This window comes from Scomber japonicus, chromosome 9, assembly GCF_027409825.1.
Source record: "Scomber japonicus isolate fScoJap1 chromosome 9, fScoJap1.pri, whole genome shotgun sequence".
NCBI lineage: Eukaryota > Metazoa > Chordata > Actinopteri > Scombriformes > Scombridae > Scomber > Scomber japonicus.
Window position 1 is genome coordinate 24,363,231 of NC_070586.1, and position 23,163 is coordinate 24,386,393.

Below are 23,163 nucleotides of genomic sequence, written 5' to 3' on the forward strand. Positions count from 1 at the left end.
TCAATTGTATTCTTTCATGAGTATTTTACAATAATATGATTCATGCCAGCAAGTGACACATATGATTCTTCTTTTCACTGTAATTGTAATTATTTCAATAAAAACAGTAGGATCACTGAACAGATGGGAAATGGCAAACAGCTCACTGCTGCTTTCACATAATATTCTAACATTGCTTTCTGGCACAGTGCAGCCAGAAAATATACAGCTGAATAATCTGCAGCATCCAACATGTGTGCAGGACTGGCCCACGCACAATGTGGGTTGAAGGAACAAGTCAGAGGAGATTATGAGTCCTTGCATAAAAGTGCATTCCACCTTTTCCTGTGTATGCTCTATTGACTGTTATCATTATGACAAGGCTGCAACATAGTCAACAACTTTAAGCATTCAAGATCAATAGTTGTAGTAAATTGTCACTGGGAAGCCTGGTGACAGTAACCACATAATATCCTGTCAGGTATGAGTCAGATTGAGCTATGGGGTTGGGAACCAGGTGTATATTTATATTTTAGTACTGTACTGGGATATCTTTGCATGATTTGAAATGGGCCGTTTCAGCTCAGTTCAGAGAAGGCTGAAGCCCTGACTTTGAACTTACAGGGAACATTTTTACACATGTCCACCTCAAGTTACACATGAATCAGTACTCAGGACTGAAAGAGTTGGATCGGTGCACCTCTAGTACAGCCTACAGATACAGTGCCATTCAAAAGTGTTAGGACAGTAGTTTGGCTCTACTCCAGCACAACAAAGCTTAAGGGGTGTCCCGGGTTGGGTAAACGGTGCAGGACTTATGGCCCTTTTTACCTTTAGGGAATGCGTATAACAAGGTATATTTAAAAAAAAAAGTACAGCACAGTGTCAGCACTTCAACCATACACTCATTCTTTCATTTCAAATCTAATGTGTTGGACTACAGAGCCAATTCAAAACTAATACTTGTAAACTGCAAAAATGATGAAGTGTGTAACATGCTGTACAAATATTGAATTTATATGGGAAGATGTATATTACCATTAAACAAATAATGGAGCTCAGCAGATGTTCAATCAGCAAGACTACTTCAATTCTAAATCTTTTTTCTGCATGTTTTTTTTTTCATCAGTCGGGCTGTACCTCTGGACTCCACACAATTCAAAAATGTCTCTCTGCCCTTTTTTTTTTATCTTTCCAGTTCACAAAAGCAACTATAGCAACTGCTTTTCGGTTCACAGTGTCATCCATTTAAGAAAGCTCTAACCTTTGCAAATTTTTCTCTCCTTCTAGACTTGTTCAGACTGCCAGACTGCAGTAGACTTGTCTGTTTCTGAACGACTGCTACACCTAAAACTGAAAATCTGATGGATTAATTTTTGAGTAGTAGTGCAGGGGTGGCTCACGGCTGAGTCCACTGATACATTAATCCTAATATGTTCCTAGACTGAGCAGACAAAATCCTTACAAAAGCATAATAAACACATGAAGCCCCTTTGAGCTCTCTGGCATTTTGAAAAAAAGAAAGCCACTTCTGATAAGACACAAGCTCTCTCTCTCTCTTGCTATACAGCCACTGGGCAGAAAAAAAGAGGGCTAGCAAGCACAAAGAGGCTGTGACTCCTCAGCAGTCAAATGTTTCCATATACTGTACGTATATTGTTCTTATGCTGTAGGCTTTATTGTGTTTGTATAAATATGCAACATTTGAGCATGTTTTCTATTAAATTAGTATAAGGAGAAATTTTGATTCATTTTTTATGATGTTAACACAATTTAAATAAATGAAACACAAATCACATATTCAGGTTGTAGCTACAGCATTTAAACATCAATTATTCAAAGTTGCAACAGATCTCAATGGATGGATTTCAGGATGGAAAATGTCTTAAAATTCAGAAAACATGAACTTTGTGCAGGATGTGATGTTCACTCATGGGTGGCTTTGGACTCCAGTCTTCTAAAAAATAAATTATATCCCCATATATTTAAAAATACATTGAAATAATGGTAGTGAATGTGTGGACTTTCACTGGAATCAGTCTTGTTCACGGTATCACAGAAGATGAACTCATACTTTATATGCCGTATGTATTTTAGAATATAATAAGAAGTGGATATTAAAGGGGTGTGTGTGTGTGTGCGTATATATATAAAATCTCCTTATTTATCTTAAAACGTATCAACTGCATCTGTACATGTTTGAGCCAAAATACTATCCAAAACATGTAAGTGGACAATGTGAACAACCTGCGGAATCACCTTCGCAGCAAAAGCTATGGAATGGGCATCCATTTGTAAGCATGCGCGAACAATCTGATGTCATCATGAGGAGTACAAGTAACAAAGCACCCAAAGTGTTCAGAGCAGACTGAAGCCCTGAATTTTGACTCACAGGGAGCATTTTTACATACATTCACCTCATGTTTTGGACCTTTGACCATATTTAAGATGGACATCTGACATCATAATACAGTAGTATAACAACTAAATAAATTAAAAGACACAAAACACTTGTTTAAGAAAAATACTGAAATCATTCATTGAAAGATTGCAGTAAGGAACACTGAGCACATAGTGTCTTCTATACATATCCATCATCAACTAATGTAAATACTTGACTGCTCACCCTCCCACCCAAATAATGAGTCCTTCAGTAACAATACGAAAACAGACTGTAATTATAATAATAATATAATATAATTGACACAGGATAAGTCAGAAAATACCTTCAAGATTTAATAAAATGATTACAAACATAAACATGTATAATTTCAGAGTTTTGTATATTATCTAATGACACATGGTTATATATTCTTCATGGGAACTACCAACAAACTTCCCGTGATCAATTGGTTTGCTTGACTAATACTACAGGCTGTACAATTACCTGCAGCATCAGGTGTGCTGTAAAAAATCAATGGGCACATGTAGTCTTAAAAGAGTTAAAAGACAAACATAAAAAAGAAGTATGAGCACTTACTGTATTGACAGTTTCTCCCCATGTACTCCCCTGGGCATTCACAGGAGTAGTTGGCAACCAGATCTGTGCAAATGCCTCCATTCTTGCAGGGGTCTCTTTCACATTCGTTAATATCTGGGAAAACCAAGAAACAAGAAAAGGTGCATTCATTTATTTGAAGCAGACATGTAGGCAATTAGAAAGACCTCATTCTCATTAGAATGCATGGGAAGGCAGTATATATTGAATGTGTGTGCTACTTGATTCAGTCTGCCTACAGAAACTCTCACAAAGACACTGCTTTATTCAAACTAATAAATCAAATACTTCCCCAGGAGACCATTAATGCCACCACACTGGCCAACATTTTGAAATGTTAAGAACAATGAACAAAGTAGACTTTCTTTGCAGTTTAAATAATTATCATACATTGTTTAAGTATGCCAGCCATTCTTAGTAAGTTCTGCAAAGCTGAGGAAAGTAATAATATACACCTATGTGAATACTCCTGTTGAGTATAATAAGTGTGAGCAAATATTTATATGTGTTATTGATGATTAAGAGTTAAACCTGCAATAGTGAAGATACTTGCTGAGTCATCTACTTAGGGTTATGTCATGTTGCCCTTTTTAGGTGCTAAACACCCAGCTTGTATATGTTTTGTTTTGTTTTTTGCTGTTTTTACTTTCTAAGCAATAATCTAGTCAAATTAGTTGAAAAGGTTTAGAGAATACAGTATTTCCACATTCATTATTCATACATTTGTGAGGCCAATTTAATTGAATCGCTGATCTTTTAATTTGAACATTTGGATAGTATATGAATATTTCATAATGTATTTCCTTGTGTGTGGTTAAAACTTCAAGCGCATCCTCTCTTCAATTATTTTTCATGTTGAGAAGCTGAGGAGACTCTATTTTGTGCTACATTGGTTTCTAAATATGAGCAAATCTTAAACCTATGTTAATATTAGAACTGCCAGGGGTTATTGTATACCAAAAACTGCCAACAGGTCAAATATACAATTTCTAATAGGAATATCTAAAGTCAGGAAATGGTTTAATCATCATCTGTGTTTTGGTCTAGTTGTCTTATAATTTAAGTATCTTTAAGAACACTAGTCTACGGAGCCTGTAAAGGGACATGGGGAAAAAAAATATATATAAATGTTTCTGGTGCGCACAAGATACTTTCTCGTGCTCACAAGATGCTTTCTCATGAGTACGAGAAAGCATCTTGTGCTCACCAAAAAGTATTGCATGTGCACATGATGTCAGAAAGACCATCCTCTGCATTTCAGTTGGTGTTTCTGTGTGAAAATGACAGTACAGGAGTTAGTTCAGCTATATTTTGAGCTAATTATAAGGACATTGATGCTTTACTTGCAAGTCGTCATCGTTATGTTGTGTCTGACCCTAACACTAAACGAGTTGTTTTTACCATGTCCCTTTACGGGCTCCGTACTAGTCGCTTTGCATGGCTGTCAGTCTAAAGCGGTGTAAAATAACACCAAAAATATAGTATTAGAAAGAAATATTTGCATTTTTGGGTCTTGAGATATTGGTGTAAAAAGACATTCATTACAAAAGACACAAGATATTTAATGACCAAACTAGCCTAAATACCCTAAATAAATAATAATGATCTATAATAATAATAAACAACAATTGCACTTATGAGTGGTTCAGTTTTGCAATATTATTGAAATAATGAAGTCAAGCACACAATTTCCCCCGAATCAACTTTAGTTTAGGCCTTTCAACAATGTATGAATAACATCACAAAGAACCTTGATGTGATTGTTTAAGCTCTTAAAATTTGATATCATAAAGCAATTATATATATATTTCTCTTCTCTTGGTGTTCATGAAAACAGAGTAAAGCAAATGGCAAATTAGACTAAAAATCCTAAAAACAATCAACAATAACATGGCAAAACGTTAGGGTTGCAGCTTTCGTGCACATCAGACACTTGGTGAAGGTTTTATTTTGTTTCCATCATGTCTTCACCATGCTGGTTCATTCTTCTCTAGTATTTTTATAAATGAATTATGACCTGACATAGTTGACCTAGCTAGCTTTGCATTTTTAAACATAACCCTTGTGGAAATAAATGCATTTTAATCTGGATTCATCGTCACTATTTTTTAACAACAGGGGGCAGTTCACAAAATGATTTTAGGAAAAGACAAAGACTGGTGGACTTTGACAATTGGACGATTGGAAAAAGCACCTTGGGTTAATTTTACCCTGTGGTGCTTCTAGTATTAAACTGACTGACATCAGACTTATTTTTTTAAAGCTATTAGTAATTGCAATTTGAACCACTAATGATAATCAGTATTAGGTTTGGTAAATATTCTTAATCTCCTCATTTCAATATTACAGACACCCAAAAATAAGAAACAACAACCAATATGAGAAACTGTCACAGAATGTATCATCTACTGAAAAAACATATTTTAAATACTCTCTCAAACAGCTCCTCTCTGATTTATTCATCAAAGCTATTTTAGAAGGTTAAAGACTCCCAACCCCAATCCATAACACCAATGTACAATCTGTTCCATATAAAGTACATTTAAAGCTAATTATTGAGGTTGTTTAGAAGGGATGGAGGAAATGGAATGAACTTTTGAACAATTTTGAACAGATTTCTAATGATTTCCAAACTTGCCTATGGCAGCGACACATATTTTAATCCTCCAAAACGTACCCTGAGTCGTCACTGACTCATAGGTACATTTTGGCTCCATGAATATGTAACCATGCTTGAGATTTGGAAAGCTTAAGAAAGTGAAACATGATTAAAGTAAAGTCTGTTACGGAGCTTCATCTCTCTGAGATTAAATCTTTAATATCTCTATTAGTCACTTGGGCAAATTTGCAATCTGTTTTGCTGTGGGTGTTTTTTTCCTCCAGAGAAATGCAGTCATGGTCTTTACACTTAATGGTCACTGAGGTGTTGTAACTAGAAGTTATGTCACCTTTAATCTGAATCAGAGCAGATTACCAAAAAAACCCAAAACAAAGAAATAAATACATTAAGTGAAATAAAAGAAAAGAAAAGAGAGATGAGAAATTGTTTATGATTCACCTAAAAGTCCATCAGTTACCCAGAAGACAACTGTATTTGGTTCAGAAGACGTTTGATGAAATTGAGCCGTAACATCTTTACCATAAGACGATAAAGAGCCATGCATGTTGAATTTGAAACACACGTCTATTTAGATCATATTAGACACAAGGAGATAAGATGCTTGTGTGTCAGCCTGGGTGCTTGTGTTACTGTGTGTGTGTTTATCATGCATGTATATTGTATACAGGGTACATCCTGCTTCAGATGCAGTTGATGATAGATAATTCCCGCTGGTAGTGACTCCTCTGCTGTACAGCCTCTTTAGTGAAATACAGTCAATAAACACTATACATGAAGGAATAAAGGAAAGTGAAAAAAGTCAACTGGTATATTTTAGCACTGGCAACAATGTTGGGAAGGACTGAAGAAAATAGTTTTATTAGACAGCATGTTGTCTCATGTTTTACAGAACACAACAAAAGAGCTGATTTTCACAGCTGGAACTAAAAACACTAGACTTGAAAGACAAACTGCTTCAACATACATCTACACTGGACACAAAGTACGATGATCAGGCACAAACTGCAGGGACCACTCATCTTTGATTCTTATTGTATTTATAAATTAGAACAGAGAGAAGTGAAACATAATTGCCCACTTATTCAAGGATATGGCACATGGAGTTTGAGTGTGTCTATGTCAGTCTGTCTTTCAGTCTGTGTCTCCCAAGATATTTTTGAAGCACTTTATTACAAAGTCACCCCCTCCCTGTCACCCTAAAATTACATCATGACTGGATCAAAATTGTCTAACATCCAATCGGGACCGTGTAGTTGAGTTTACGTGTTGCATGGTAGAGGCTCCACCTTGATGAGCTGTCTGGAGAGACACAATGTATACCAAATATGGATTCGGGCTTTGAAAGGGACAAAAAAAGATTCAATTATCTAACCCAAAATAATTACAGTTATTACACATAACTTTGATACGTGAAGAGGAACTTAAACGGTTTTATTCCATGAAATGTGGATGAAAAATGCTCCAAGGTCAGGTATTTGTCATAATCTAAATCATGGTTGATTGGTACACACAAGAGACAATCACACAAGTGCTCAATGTCTATCATTAATGGGGTGGATTTGGCTATTTTGGTGTATACTGCAAGCTTGTAACTGCTTTATAATCAGATACAAAGCATAGAGTAATCAGTTGTTATTGTACTTCTTCATATCTTATTCCAGTAACGTTTCAAATGTGATTCAGAATCAAACTTCACCCAGCCGTTTCCGCATATTTACCTGTGTTCTCTCTCATGCTCCAGCCTTGCCTGAAACTGAGCTTTAATGAGCTGGTACAGGACAATCTGATGTAATTACAAACCCAAAAACAACCAGCATGACTAATACAACAATCTTGCCTCCTACTGACAGCGCATTATCCATACAGAGATGAACAAACGAGTACTTGTCAGAGGGAAACATCTTGATTATGGGAGGTTACTGAAATCAAGGGGGATTATGTGTTTAATTAATTCCAGTTTGAGGGGGCTTACGATCCTGTTAAGAACGATTAACCTGAAGAAATGTCAAATAGCGCCTGCCTTATAACGGTGGCCGGTCCTCATTAAACCATGCAGCATTTTTTAAAATCCTCAAGAAGCACTAATTGTTAGCAAGTATGACAACAATAAAAAAAACAAAAAAACAACAACAAACAATATATTTATTAATTAAGTGTAGAGCACACCCACATCAAACATCATTCATGCATTTCACAGCAGTGTAATTTGTACAGGGAGTATTTGGTCTTTACTAATAGCCTTGGTGGAGCACTCAAATGGAGATGGGATTTTATAGCCACTTGTAAACAGTGAGAAATAATGGATTTGATGCATTAACTGAAATGTAAGTCCATCTGTTTTTGTAAATGCTGCAGCCTTAATGTGAATATCTTAACATAAATGACACCAATTTTGCTTTAGATTTTAACTGGGCATCACTTGATTGTAATATGTTGAAAGTGAGATGTACACTCTCTAAATTATATATATATTAGAAAAGGGCATGTAGCTGGGAAAAAAAATAAAAAGCTCACTCTGCGGACCACACAATCCAGTCCATTATTTCACCACTGCAATCACGCTACTTATATAAGTGATGCTGTTATTATACTTAAAGTTCACCCATTGGGTTCAAATCCAAAGGTGAGCCAAAATGGGCAAGCCACTCAAATAGCCTGGAGCACAACACACTACAGAGATGGGAAAACACAGCTAGCCCATCTTACAATTTGCTTCTTTTATGAGAGGCCATCAGCCCCTGGGAGATCAGCGCCAGGAAAGTGAGACTTAAAAGCTGTGTATTGCCGGTAAATCAGGTGGGAGAAAAGGGATTACCTCAGGGAATGCAGTTAATCCACCCAGTAAAAAAAACTAGAGGAGAGAGGAGGAGCGTGCAGAGGATGAGGGAGAGATGGAAACGGTGAAATAAAGAGAGAGAGAGGAGAGGGTGAAAGAGTGAGAGGATGAAAGAGAGTAATTTCTACAGATGAGAGGGAAGCCCAGTGGTCAGGTAAATAAACTGTTTACACGACTTCTTCAACACAGCCACACTAACAGGCTCGTATCCAAAGATTTCCCCTCGCTAACAGTAGCCTGGGTCTTTATATTCTGCATTTAAACATATCATTAAATCATTAAACATAAAAGTACATTTTTGCCACTGATGCCTTCAGTAAACTTTAACAGAGATGGGGCTATATTGGTGTTAATGATTTAACAAGACAATTTGAGTACAGATTTCTACAGTGGATGGAGACAGTAAAACCACTAGCCGTACAAGTTAATGCAGTTCAACACAATGGCTCTCCAATAACAGCACTTTAGTGAAGCTTATAATGTGCCGCTCAGTTGTTGAGAGAGTGCCAAAACAATGTTGATTCACCCATGGCTGTATTTTGTGGTGTAGTGTTGGATGGTATTTTGTGAACCCACTGTACATAGAGTGATGGACAAACTGCAATTCATTACAGTTGCAATTTATATCCCTAATATACAGATCAGCAATTAAGAATTAGACTGAAGTAATAGATTGACACTTTGGGAAATGTACTTATTACAGAGTTTCTGGCTGCCACTGTCATTTATATCTGTTAAATGTCTGTTAAATATTAAGCACCCAGCAGCCAGTTAGCTGAGCGTAGCACAAAGACTGGAAAGAAATGTCTAAACATCAGGGGTTTACGTAGCAGGCTATTTCTTTTCTGGGGCCATTAACTTCCAGGAGAACCAAGAAGTCATTTTTAATACAGCAAATGGATGTTTTTTACAGTTCAATTTTTCTGCTAAATAAATTAACCTATTAAATTATTAACATGTTAATAGCTTTGGAGATGCTTGTAGCATGATTTTGTTACCAGCTGTTTACATTCTTTATGCTACGCTAAGCTAACAGACTGATTGCTTTAGCCTTACATGTAACAGACATGAGAGTCATTTTAGAAATTAAGTTGTTGTGTCTGTTAAACATATTCCTAATGAAATACTATGGGCTAAATATTGTGTCATTATTAATAACATCATCACCATCATAGTTATCCCCTGTTCAAAGTCTCCTCTCTGAGTCTTACAATAAGAAATCTCTGTCTCTCTGAGTCTCTGTCCAACACTCACAAAGCTCTCATCGGTTCAGTGGAACATCTTACTCCCTGGCCTTGCTCCTCTATTGCTCTCTGAAAAGTGTCTCAGTCGGACAATAATGAGAGCAATGAATAGAGCTATGTGTCAGGAGCTAACATTGGCTGTGTGTGCTAAATTGGCTATGGTGTGTCCTAGGAGCAGGAACAGCCCTGCAGTGGGAGGGGTCACCTGTGTTCTCTCCACTGGGCTGCACTGACCTCTACAGCACCTGCACCTGCTACAGCCACAAGAACACATGGCCTGAGAAAGTCAGTTTCCCATTTCACTGCAGAACTACTGCGTCTTAGACAAAGATGTGTCATTGATTGTAAGAGAACTGAAGCAGATAATATTTACAGTTAGAAAACAAAAACAGTTGAAGGACAATTGATTCTTTAAATTATATTAACAAGATGAAAACAATGTTGTTGGAGACTCATTAAATGCCTATTTAGCCTCCAAGCATCTACCTAGTGTTTGACTGACAACTGCTCCAGCAGGGGAAATGAGAGAGGCAGTGACCTGACTTCTGATAACTGCAGCTTTTAAACCAAGGACATGTAACATTTTAGCCATGATAGTAGAGAAAGGGGACAGTACTGTACAATTTAGCATCTAAAATGGCAGATGTACATTTGTGAATGTGAAGTTTCACACTGTTTAAACTGCAACAGCATTTATATAGCCTGTAAAATGGCATTTGCCAGTGCACATGTTCCCAGTGGATGTTTGCTTGCTTGTTAAAAGACATATGGTGCAAGATGAGACCACAGTTATAGAGATGGCATTGCAGCTGGAAAGCTCATGTTTGCTGTGGTCCATGGCTCATGGCTCTTTTTTGTCTGTGACAGGCCTCTATTTGGTTGCCTGTCAATGACACCATCATACCAATTACTTGAATGTGATGAATATTGCTTTAGGCAGATAAACATATTTTTAAAAAGAATAAATGACAAGCTTTTGAATTGGATACATGCTTTAAAGTGACTATTTTCCTCAGAGGAAGACACCTAATCTAGAGGTGATTTACTGCGCTATTCACAAGAATATGAAGATGAAAGCATTTTGCATTCAGTTGGAGTTACTGTGTATATACAGTAAATATATATTCAATATCATCAAAAAGCCACTGGTCCAAACAACAACATAAATCACACAAATGATTGAAATTAATGCTTGCTAATAGCTTGTAATCCTCTAACACACAAAGCCTGCAAACTTAATTACCAGAATGAAAGGTGATGTCCCAGCAGTATTGCCCCTACATCTTACCCACTTCCTTCATTAAATTACAATCAGATGTTGGGTAAAACTGTGTAAAGCATTCATATTTCCTCTGCCAATACAGCATAAGCCACACAAGTAGAGGCTAGTCAAGGCTTCTTTTCATGAGAAGATGTCTCATCCTGTTTCATCTTCACATCTGGACTCAGTTTAACCCAAAGGAACCCCATGGGAAGCTTATCTGTTTTTCTGTCACAAAGCCAGCCGACCCAGGAAGCAAGCTGATCCTCTTGACCTCTCTATCTAGCTAAGAAAAAAAAAGCAGTTTGACCTCTATGCTCAGTGATCGACAGCAATGAAGCAGGCAAATGGTTGTTTATGCCTGCCACACAATTAACCTCTGACCTCGGAAACTCGTACTTGCTTGGAAGTAATCATCCTATTTCTATTTTTTTTAAAGCAGTTACGTTTTCCCCTGGGAGCGGCTGCGGCCGCTGATGCCCTGTGATTCATGGTGGTCCTGCAGATGTTGGATTTGATACTAAAAAAAAAGATAACAATCCTTGGGATCATAGAATGAATTCATCAGGGATAAAAATGAAAAACACACAGCTGATGATTAACATTACTTGGAGGCAAGGCTGAGTAGGAAGAATGTAAATCATTAATTTATAAGTTCTGCAACAGCACTTTATTCATGACGTTATGAGAAAATAAAACTTATGGGAATTTCTGTTTTTGAAGATTCTTATTTATATGCGATCCACCTATAGGACATAATATACAACAAAAGCACTATTGTAGGCTCATACATACTATATAAGCAGTACATGTCATCATCACATGACCACCCAGATCTAAGGGAGCAGAGCATTACATGTGACAGAATTTGTTCCATGCTCAAAAATAGTATAGATATGAGACAGCACATATTGCTCTGCTGCAAAATCCATGTTATATGCATGTGAATGTATGAATATCACCCAGGGAACAGTACAGTATCAACATATTTTCAGGCAATGATCGAGTTGCAGTATTGAAAACAACATTATATCTCATGCTGTCCTGCTTTCCATTTCCTCTATGATTAGTGTGCTCATTTATCATTTGATGCAATCCCCACTCTTCATTTATTTCTTTTGTGGATATTACAACCCCCCCTCTCCCCAACCCTACTCTTTTTTGGCAGTTCTGATGTAACACGGCACCCACTCGAAAGAGGCGGAGATAAAAGAGCCATCTGCTCACGTCTCAGCGGGAGAGACAGGACACCTCAGTTGGTTGTATGTTCAGAGCGAGGGATTTATTATTACCAGTGAAAGTGAGATACACACACTGTTTGTCCACCTTCATTTCATCACATCATCTTTCCTCATCTGTCTGTGTGTCATTTTTTTCATGATTCAATGCTCATACAAGATTTAACTTGTAGTGTAGATGCAATACAGATTTATACACACAAGCTGTACATATATCCACTGTACTCTGTTCCGTGTTGAATTAATTATTGTTTTAATTTAAGTCTAGGTAGCTCTACAGTACTTCCAAGAAGTGCTGACGTCCTCAAAGCTGCATCTTAGTGTACGGGTGACCAGCCTTGGATGTTGTGTTTGACAGGTCCCGGTGCAGTGAAATGTGTCTAGTCTGCGCTACACAAGGCCAAGACAACCCTGTCTCCCCAAGTTCAGTCAGCGATAGAAGATGGAACAAGGAAGTGCCTGTCTCCACTGTCAATCTATCCTGTCAATCTATCCTCGCCTTACCCATGCCACTGAAGTCACCACATACACAGACAATCACCACATAAGACAGGAGTCCTTTCCAGGGTCTGATGAAGTCACAAAAGGACGAGGCATTTAACATCACCTGGTTTATCCTTGAAATGTGTTTTCACAGTGATATATGTCATACGCTTCTAGGCTTAGCATGAGTATTGATTTCATTGATCTCTCTGTACAGAAATCCTAAAACCGTCTTCCATATGCAGTTTAGTTTCTCCACAGTACTTGCTGTATGTTTCTGGGGATATGATGATGCATGAAGCTGTGAATGCAGGATTAAGAATAGTGTATTCCAAGGACATACTTTTTGAAGTCGGATTAGCCCACCGAGAAGTTATTCACAGCAGCACTCCAGCAGCCCTTGAAAAGGTATCTTAGGATGCATTGCAGAGAGGTTTGAGTATCTGAGAAGCAAAACACTCATCATTTCGAAGACATGCAGAACAGGGGGCTGTGCCGAAGTCGGATGTGGGGAATGTGAAGAGCCCTCGGCTCGGAGGCAGAATGACTCACGGAGGAAAGCCTTAAGTGTCATTTTAGGCTTACAGATGGAGCCTCCACAGTAGGTGTGTGAGTGGAATACTGATCTATCCCAGAACAACGGAGTATGATCCACAAGCTCTTTAACATGACCATGGTACACTTTCTAGATTGTTCATTAGCTGGTATAAGATTAAGATGATAGTAAGTGGAGGGCGGTGATGAGGGAAGAGCATGTAAGGGCTTAATTTGGGGTGGGGATAAGGATAATAAGAGACATATGATCTTAATTATTTGAATATAGAGGTATCGCATTTAACACATGCAATAACAGATAACTTTGGTTGCATTTACAGATAAATGTCAACAGGGTTATACAAACATTTAAGAGTGATAACCAACTACTGATACTTAGTTTTGTATTGAATCTAATTCTTGAGAAAGCAGGTGACAACACTGGCCCGCAAACAGTTTCATCAAACATCAGTAGTTATCAATCCTCCTGTTGTTTTCACAATCAAATAAAAGGCTGCGAAAATATAGTTGCGTTAAAGGTGAGAAGACTCTCAGACAGATGTTAAGAAAAATTTTACATCCACTGAAGGAAAACTGTTTTGATAAGGGTCAGATTCTAAATGACTTAGGCAGAGTTTAATATCGATGGTGCTGCCATATTAAGATGCTGCGGTGGTTTCAGTCGAGAAATGTAATACTGATTTTATTAATTCATTTCCTTGCTGGCCCTCTTTCTGAACTATCCTTTTATGTGTCTAATGAACACAAGAGGAGATTCCATAATGCTTTAGTGAAAAAGTAATATAATCCCCATAACGCCCATTCACATTATCTATATCATTTCCTCCACACTGAGTCATATTTATCATTAAATCAGAGGTGCGGCAATAAGATACTCCCTAGCATGCTAAAGCAAACTGAACATTCTCACCACTGTCAACCTGGATCCCTTTTTTCAGTCACGCAAAATGAACTCGGTCTGCAGCACAGGACACTGATACTAATTTAGCCACACACTGACCATCCTAAATTAATGCACCTCTGTGTAGTCAAGCTGAACTTTTATTAGTGTTCTGTTTTGGCTGCCAGTGCCAGCCAAAAGCCCTGGGCAGGACTGAGTGTAACTCTTTTCCACCACATGGGATTTGGAAATGCATCTCTGTTTATGCTTTCGCCAGCTGTCAACAGGTCCATCCATACTGCAGAGACTAGGAGGTGACAGCGCAGCTCAAGTGACTGAGGGGCTTTACACAATTAGGCCCTGGTAACGGCTCTTTTTTTTTGTATTTTAACAGCTTCTCCACAAGAAGGATAAAGCAGGTGAATGCGTGCTCAGGGACTAAGAACAAGGGAGGGGGAAATAAACAAGTTAAACAAATACATCCAGGCTCCATCTTGCCTATTCTCATCTCATTATTTTCTTGCTGTTTTTTTTTTTTGGTCACAAAGTACACATTTCTAAAACTCTTGTTTCTTGTCATCTTCTCTTTTAATCTCAACAAACATGATTGAAGAAATCAAGGCTTTAACAAAACCCTCTTGAAGCCGTTCCACACATTCCACGTTCTCTCAAAAGCACTAGCTTTTCTCTGGAAGAGTATATTTTGCTGACAAGACTGCACTTCCAGCTTCCGGGAGGGGGGTGGGGGCAACAACAAAAAACTGTAATTTTGCTAGCAAATCATCACCTTCCCAAAGAAGAAAGGTCATCTTACTCAAAGTAATTTTTGTACAGCAATTTTTTACTTTGCAGGACTTTCAACACTGAGTGGCTACTGAAAGCATATGGACAAGGTGACAGATCACTTAAAATAATCAGTGATAGGCTTGAGTACTGACAGAAGAGGATGTGAGAACTTGCATGAGGCCGGCGGTGATTAAATAAGGGCCAAGCACAGATGGACCGTGGTGTGAAAAATTATGTCAAATGCACATTGAACCAAAGCATAAAGGACTGTTTGCTGTTTTCATCCACAAAGGAAAAGGTTCAGCCTAAAAGGCTAAGTAAAATATCAATGTCAGTGGCACATAAAGAAATGGCCCTAAACACTTTGATTCTAGCTTGTTTCCTCAGCCTGTTATCCAAAATGCCCTCTGACAGAGACGAGATAGGGTCAGCTTCTCCTGGGAAGGGGAAAGAGGGAGCAGGATACCTGAGAAAATAGACATTTGAAGTACAACATTGATCTCTGACCAGGTCTCCTCCACTTTGTGGACACATGTATACACACACAGCTGCACATACAAAGAGGCACACATACACTCAGATAGCCTACAAAAGCAAACAAAAACATAGCTTTAAAGACATATTACTATCACGCTGCGCTCTATATTATTATACTCAGACTTTGTTTTAAATAGGGGTGTTGTTTTAACAGCTAGTGTCGAGTAACTGTCTGTATGCTGTCTTTATTCTGATTCAAACAAGACTCATTCTTATGGCAGATTTAGAGTTATAATGATGAATGTTGAACTTCTTTGAGTATCACTTTCTCTGCTTCCTTTAAGACAAAATGTAAAAGATGTAAAGGGAAAAAAATGCTTGAAGGCCAACTCTTTCACTGTGTACCTGGTTCAGAGTCACATCCCAGTCCCTCAGAATCACTTCTCTATTGTATCGAGGTAATCTTTCCTCCCACCTTGATATTTCATATATACAGCGGCCCTTTGAGACACACTGCAAGGAGACAGAAGCAGTGTTGCCCTTCAACAATTTACAATGAGAGAAGTAACAGTTTCAAATAAGATGGGGCCACCACCAGTGCTCCAACAAAGGGTTAAAAGCAATTTGTACTTAAAAGAAAATACCAACTTGCTGGTTGGCAGAGCAGACATTGGTTGCAAATGAACTATATTTACACTACATACACATTTACAGACAATAAATCAGTGCCAGAAACCACAGTGTTGCTTTGAAAGACACTAAGGCTGATTCAGACTGAACAGCCTGTTCTTCCCAGCAACCAAACGGAAAGTAATGGTCATCGTTCGTCTGTCACTACTGATTTACTGTGGTCAATCTGGGATGCCATTAAATATATCAATGTAGGAAAGCATTGGCGCACAGCTTTGGCGTAGGTGCCTGCAGTGACATGAAGGTGGATGGATGCCACAAGTAAGAGGTGCCCTAACACCTTCACAGCGACACAGAGACACCTACACTGTTAACATCCACAATTAAAGTTGGAAATAAGGCCTTTGACCATCAAGTCAGGGCAATACGCTAGACACACCTTTACTAGTTTTTCTTAGCTAGAAAGGAACAGAAAACTGTCAACAGCACACAGCAGTCAGTGTGGGCGAGAGCTCAACCCCACTCTGGATTCGAGTGAAGCCTCCTTACCTGCGGAGTGTGAACCCTTTGTCAGAGGTATATGCCAGGCACACCTTTACTAGCCCAACAATGGAAATAATTAAGCATATGTCAAGTAACCCAGTGCTGGCTGAATTCAGCAAAACAGCAGACATCTGCCTTCAATATGCCAATTTTCACAGGTGTCTGAACAGTAGCCAACTCACCAGTAGACAGTAGTAGTCTGCCACCCCGAGAAACAACTCTGTCTCTCTCTTAAGGCCAAAAAACTCCAGGCACGGATACAACGCAACACACAAGCAGGATAAAGCTGGGTTTTTTGGGGTTTTTTTAACCATTTTTTAATGAATAGTCATACTCCACTGTCTTTTGCCAAGTGACAATGCAGTTGAATACTCAGGGTTTGGAAGCACAGGCTATATTAACTGGTACTGACCTAGTTAACTAGATTGTTTTAACTACAGAATCATGGATACACGTTGACTTTATTGATCATTTAAGACGCAATGTTAAAAATCAACCTCACATGGTTGCACTGCTGTATCTCATTGTAAATGCTACAATGAGGTTTTTATTTTTACATTTTTTTTTTTTTTACAAATTGGGGTTGTTTTTTTTTACTTAGTTCTATATAGTTTTTCCATGTTGAAGGGCCATTTAACACTGCATAGAGAGAAAAAAAAGGTGGGCATTTTAAAAATAGAGATGAACAGTGTGATACCTGTGCAGCTTCCGTGGCTAGCTATGCTGTGACAGATGTGCCATACCGCGTCCATGCCTGGTGTTTTGGTCGTTATACTGTGTGTCTAAAGAGTCAGTGCTAAAAAATAAAAAAGAGTACTGCATTCATACACATACAATAGATGGATATACTTTAATAGATTCCTTTCCTTCGTTTACATCTATTTAACTTAGCTCCAGTTATCACAGACTACCCACCACCACATACTAACAAAATAATATAATCAATAAATTAGGGCTCGGCAATATATCGATATTATATCAATATTGTGATTGAGATTACATTTCGTCTTAGAATTTGGATATCGTAATATCATGATACGGCAGAAGTGTTGTCTTTTCCTGGTTTTAAAGGCTGCATTACAATAAAATGATGTCATTTGCTGACCTTACCAGACTGATGTAGTTGTTCTGTTACTTGCCTTTACCTACTTTGTCATTACATCCAAATTACTGATGATTATTTATCAAAAATATCATTGTGCAAATATTTTGTGAAAGCACCGATACTCACCCTTACAATATTGTTGTTGATTTTATCTTTATCGGCCTACAATAAATATTTAGGCAAAATATAATGAAGTAGTAAGAGGTCAAACTATTCACTGACAGTATTATAACAAATGCAACTGATTTTTTTTTTTCACTTTTTCTTTTTCTTGTTTTCCTTCCATTATTTAGTCTTTCCCCACCCAAATAAGAGATAGAACCTGAAATGAAACCTAAAAGAAAGAACTGCTAGAGTCATGTGATGTAAAAGAAAAGTGGAGGCCGATGCTTTGTTTCTGAAGATCCCACGAGTAGTATTAAAGTTGTTTTAGACACCAATCTCTATTTCTGCACACAAATCATCTAAACGCTGTATTGCCTGACCAGATTATGACTGAACCGGCACATAAAAAGGTACTTTACAGTGACAGAAATGTGTGGTGCTTTGAAGGAAGAAAGACAAACTGTTCAGTGAGCTAAAACAACAGGACGGCTAGCCCACAAGCACATCCGTCTTCCCATTTTGATCTGCAGAACCTCCTGTGAGACAGAGAGGGTGCAGACACACACGCAGCCATGAGTTGTTGATCAATGGCGTCTGTCGGTTTGGCTGCGTGATTGTGGTTGCTTCTTTGGATGTTTGGACTACGGACCCTCCCCCAGGATCCTCTACACTCATCTGTTCATTTAAATACAGCTCTCTAGCCACAGAGTGAGCAGCAATGGGTGGGCTGTGGGATTGTGAATGAGATGTTGAGAGGTTGTCAGGAAATGGTCATGTCCTCCACACAGCTCTACATCACAGTAATGGAGCAGTGGGGACAGTCTCCAGGCTGCCTGCTTTCACAATAGTTCTGTGGGTACTTAAAGTCGTGAGGCACATTTTTAGCTCTGTGATACAATGATGACCTTGGGAAACTAGCAAGAGCGAATCTGCACTCGTAAGATAAACATTTTTTGATGAATTTTACAAAATAGGACACTGAAGTAAATACATATGGGAGTCTTGAGTGAATGACCTAAATAAAAACTATGAAATACTGCTGTATTGGCAAGCTGCTGCTAAAGACAGTTCATTTAAATTAAAGAAACACACTTGCCAGTTGTGTGCAAGTTTTTTTTACTGACAAAGAAGAGCTTAAAATCCATCGTTTTGCAATAAGTATAAGTTATAAGTTATTCTGAAAAAAACTAACTGGTGCTAAAAAGTTATCCATGCTAATTTATGCATATAAAAATAAAACTGGTGTGAAGATTAGCATAATTTCAGTAATACTTCCCAACTCTTGTAACCCAGAGGCTCTTAAGAAGAGAGAGATTTATACCTACAAGAACAGACCTCGGGCACTATGACTAAACCTATGCCTCTGTTTATTTTCAAAATTGGTTAACTTTCAAACAAAGTACTCCTTCCGCCTGTTTACCATGGGGGGGAAAAAAAAGTTTTTCTTTAACAAACTTTTCCACTAACTTTTACTTGTACTTAAATCAATCTTAATCCATTTAGCTAAGCCTGCCCCCGGAACTTCATTTTTGAAACTCAAAAGTGGAAATCTGCCCTAAAACAAAATTCAGCTATATACTGCTCACACGATCTAAGACAGTTAGTAGATTTCTGTACATGAACAACTTTTCCCTGGAGCAACAAACAAAATAGCAACAAGCACTTTGTGGAGGTGCACCTCTGAGATGAACAGGAAGCTGATTTTGTGGACACAGTGGCAATTTGCAAAATCATTTGCTGAAATTATGGGCCTATTTTCTGCTGCAAAACAACATTCACTAAGAACAGAAGAGCAAACAAACACTCAGTTCACATGTTTGGCTTCCTGTATGCTGCCTCCACGAGTGATGGTGCTAAAACTGTTGATGCGGTGTCAATTCCAGACATATTAATAGGTCTGTGAGAATTGATCTTGTCACAGTATGAATCATTTCAACCTTAATTAAAACTTTACTGCTACATACTGTATCACAGTTTAAAGCATATAGACTTATTTAAAGCTAGATCAGGCAATTTATTTTAGATTCTAAAAAGATTCCTTACACCCCAACAACAACCTGACTTTTCCAGAAAACTACCCTCTCCAATTTTAAGGAAAGGTGAGATGCGATTAACATTTTAAGAGGGAAATCTTCATTCTACTCTGTGATCTTTGCTGTAAGTGACTTCCACGGTGGAGCCTCACAGTCAGAAAGAGATTAACAGCCGCTGAGTGAGAAGGAGCAGAAAACCACAAGCCCGCAAATCTTTCTCTGCCTCAACCACTGCCCCCCCATCAGTGGCCTTCATGGGAGGAGCAGAAGATAAGCCGACAAACAAGAGCCCCCTCCCTTTGCCACAAGTGTAGATTTGCTGCTACAAAGTCACCTCCAGTGGCAGGTTTGAGAAGGGGAAGTCATTTCTCGCTTGAAGAGGCGCAGGTAAACACTTAAGGGAGTGCTGGTAAAGTGAAGAGGTGGGTTTTAAGAGGGTAAGGACTGTCTGCCACTGCCTTCTGCCTGACAAATAGAGTCTATTGTTGTATAATGTTTAAGGATTAAGATGTACATAACTGTCTTTTTGATACACATTCGTGCTGCCTTGAGCTATGCTATGCTATTATCTTACTCTAAAGCAGTAAAGTTAGCTGAAGAAACACATGAGGGTAAAAAATAAGTCAAACTCTCTATAAAAGTGAGTGGTCAGAGGGGATAAACAGGAATAGAAAATGGCACCACTGGACACTTCCTTAGCAGCTACAAAATACAGTGAATAGGTCACTAATGCAGTCTTAAATGTCGTACCAAAGTAAGAGTAAGCACAAAGTGAGCCATTATGGAGTCTCTCCTATCCTGGAGTTTCTCTCTCTTGTGCTGATGAAAGGCAGTCTGTGATCTGCCCCAGGTGAATTGACTAACAGTAATGGCTCCTAGCGGCTTTACATTTGGCCGAAGCCATAAACACTGGCTGATTATCCTGTGGCAAGAGGCTGCGGAGGAAGCGGGGCTAATACAGCATGATAGCAACTGTCGATACATGATCAAATAAACAGCCACTCTGAAAAAAAAAAATCCTCATACATCCTACATTTAACCTCAGTCAATCCTGCCCTGCTGGTGTGTTTCAGAAAGGCAAAGACATGTATTGATCACAGAGCAAGATGGAATCTGTTCAAAGAACTTCCACATCACGGATGGAAAGAAAGTGAGTCACAGAGTTAGCACCATCTAAGAGACAATTTGACCAAATTAACTTGTTCATTCTTTCATTCTTTTTTAAGTGTGTGTGTATGTGCATAAATTACAAGCTTTACCGCATTGGCTCACACTATCTGGAAACAGTTCCCCAGTGAGCTTTAAATTTCAGTGTGATTTTCACTGAACTCCACATTCAGCATTACTAAGTGAGAACTAAAACGAACCAGACAAAACCAACATCTTTGAAAAAGTGTAAACAAGCAACCAGACAAACTTGTGATCAAGCTTCGATACGCAAAGAGAGAACAGGGTTATATATTCATCTGATATGCCAACTTTCCAAGATAGGATTTTAGCTCTTTGTGTCAACCTGATTACACAAGATATGTATGTGATGAGAGATTACTGCAAATTTCTGTGTAGAGAAATAAAACACTTCCCCAATAAATATACAAATAGTTTATACTCCTTCTGCCCTTGATAAACTGAGAACACGCACCCTAAAGATGCTCTGGAACCTTGTGATGAGACTGAGGCAATCAGTCCCTATCTTCACACTGTGATAGTTCATTACAGTGTTTGGCTCCTTTCCCAATAATGTGGCACTTGTTCTGTTTTTCACCACAGGGAAGTGATACTACACTATTTGAAAGATGAATGACTTTGCAACAATAAGGGCTCTAATAATACAAGTAATGACATTAAAGCAAAGCTAACCCTGGATTTCTCAGATGGTGTTGGGAATTGGACTGATTTAAAACAGGTATAAAACAGTATCTAACTGAGTAAAAGAGTTAGTGAAGCACAGGAATATTACTAACACAAATCTACAAGACAAGAATTTAATATTTAATCCATGAGATTTTATAAACTGGAAACAAGATATTATGAGATTTAGTTGCATATAAAGTTACGTATGCATATAAAATTGCAAATACAGTCCTCAGTGAAATTAAAACATGTAACATTTTGGATTTAATGTGGGCCTGCTGTGACTGCACACTGCCATCACTTTCAGCTGTGATTGTCTGACATATTTCTTCAATGCTGAAATCTCAACATCTTTTGTGAGGTACAGGCGGCGGCTGTGTACAATACACAATAGCTCTTCATCAAAGAAGTCTGAAATAGCTTGTACTTATCCTACTTGTCCATATGCAACACCAATCCTGGCAAAGCATCATAAAACAGCTCTAACAAGCAGGATATGTAGTGCGTGTATTTAGGATAACGTTACAAGGTGTGAAATTGGATTTGGCTCTGACAGAGCAAGGAGACAGTAAGAGCAACAGTAGAAAAGCCAGGGCTGGCCTACACATGCTGTATGTTATATGTCTGTATAGTACAGAGTGCACAAAACATCAAACACTGAGGTTAAAACATTTGATTAGATGTTACATGAAGGTAGAGCCACTACAACAGGGCCTTACATTGCTGGCCAGACTCTTCTCTTCTGTAGTGTTGGAATGAGTTACCGAACTCCGTCTATCCATCCCCAGAGTCCCTCTCAATCTTTAAAGCCTCACTAGATGTCAGTAAACAGTTATGTGCTATGTAAAGATATAGTGCAGTAATGGCGACCTGAGCGTAGAATGAGTCATACCCCCTCTGTGCATGTTATCTGAGCTCTTTGTTTTGCTAGCTGGTCAGGTTGCACATACAGGTTAGTGCATAGAAGTCCCTCAGTGTTTACAGAATGGCGACCACATCACAGACCTTGTCAGATTACAGCTAAACAGTAGACTAGCATCTATCTATAAATGACAGGAACGTCTGTCTGTCTGTTTGTTTGTCTGTTATTTGCATATCTCTCAAACCGTTCATCTGATTGATTTCAAACGTGACATGTGTCTTGCTACAGGCACGAGTAAGTGCAGTGCCAAGTTTGATGTTGTTTGGATAAGAAATGTAAAATATATAGATAAATATATCGGTAAAAGAAGCACACATTTGCTGTTGCTGCTCTAGCCCCTGGCCACTCCCCCTCTCACACAGCACACTGAGCACGGCGCAGGACCACAGTTAGAGAGGCTATAAGGCAGCAGAGCTTTGGCAGCTAAAATGTGAAATACACTTCAGACCCTCAAAACATGGATGAAACTGAAAACCCTTCAAATAGCCCAGGCTCTTTAGACTTTGAATAAACAAACAACAATTCCGATAGCAAGGTTTCAAATTGAAACGAGTAATAGGCCTAATGGTCCCCAATTTAAGGACGTTTCAGAATCCCACACATGCAAAGCACAA

General features: G+C 38.4%; 1 protein-coding gene across 1 annotated transcript in view; it reads right to left on the minus strand.

Moving 5' to 3' along the window:
- Positions 1-23,163, minus strand: part of LOC128364940 (EGF-like repeat and discoidin I-like domain-containing protein 3) — a 95,325-nt gene that overhangs the window by 56,343 nt on the left and 15,819 nt on the right. The window contains exon 4 of the mRNA XM_053325556.1: positions 2,960-3,073. Coding sequence (XP_053181531.1) covers positions 2,960-3,073 — 114 coding nt within the window. The remainder of the gene's footprint in view (positions 1-2,959; positions 3,074-23,163) is intronic.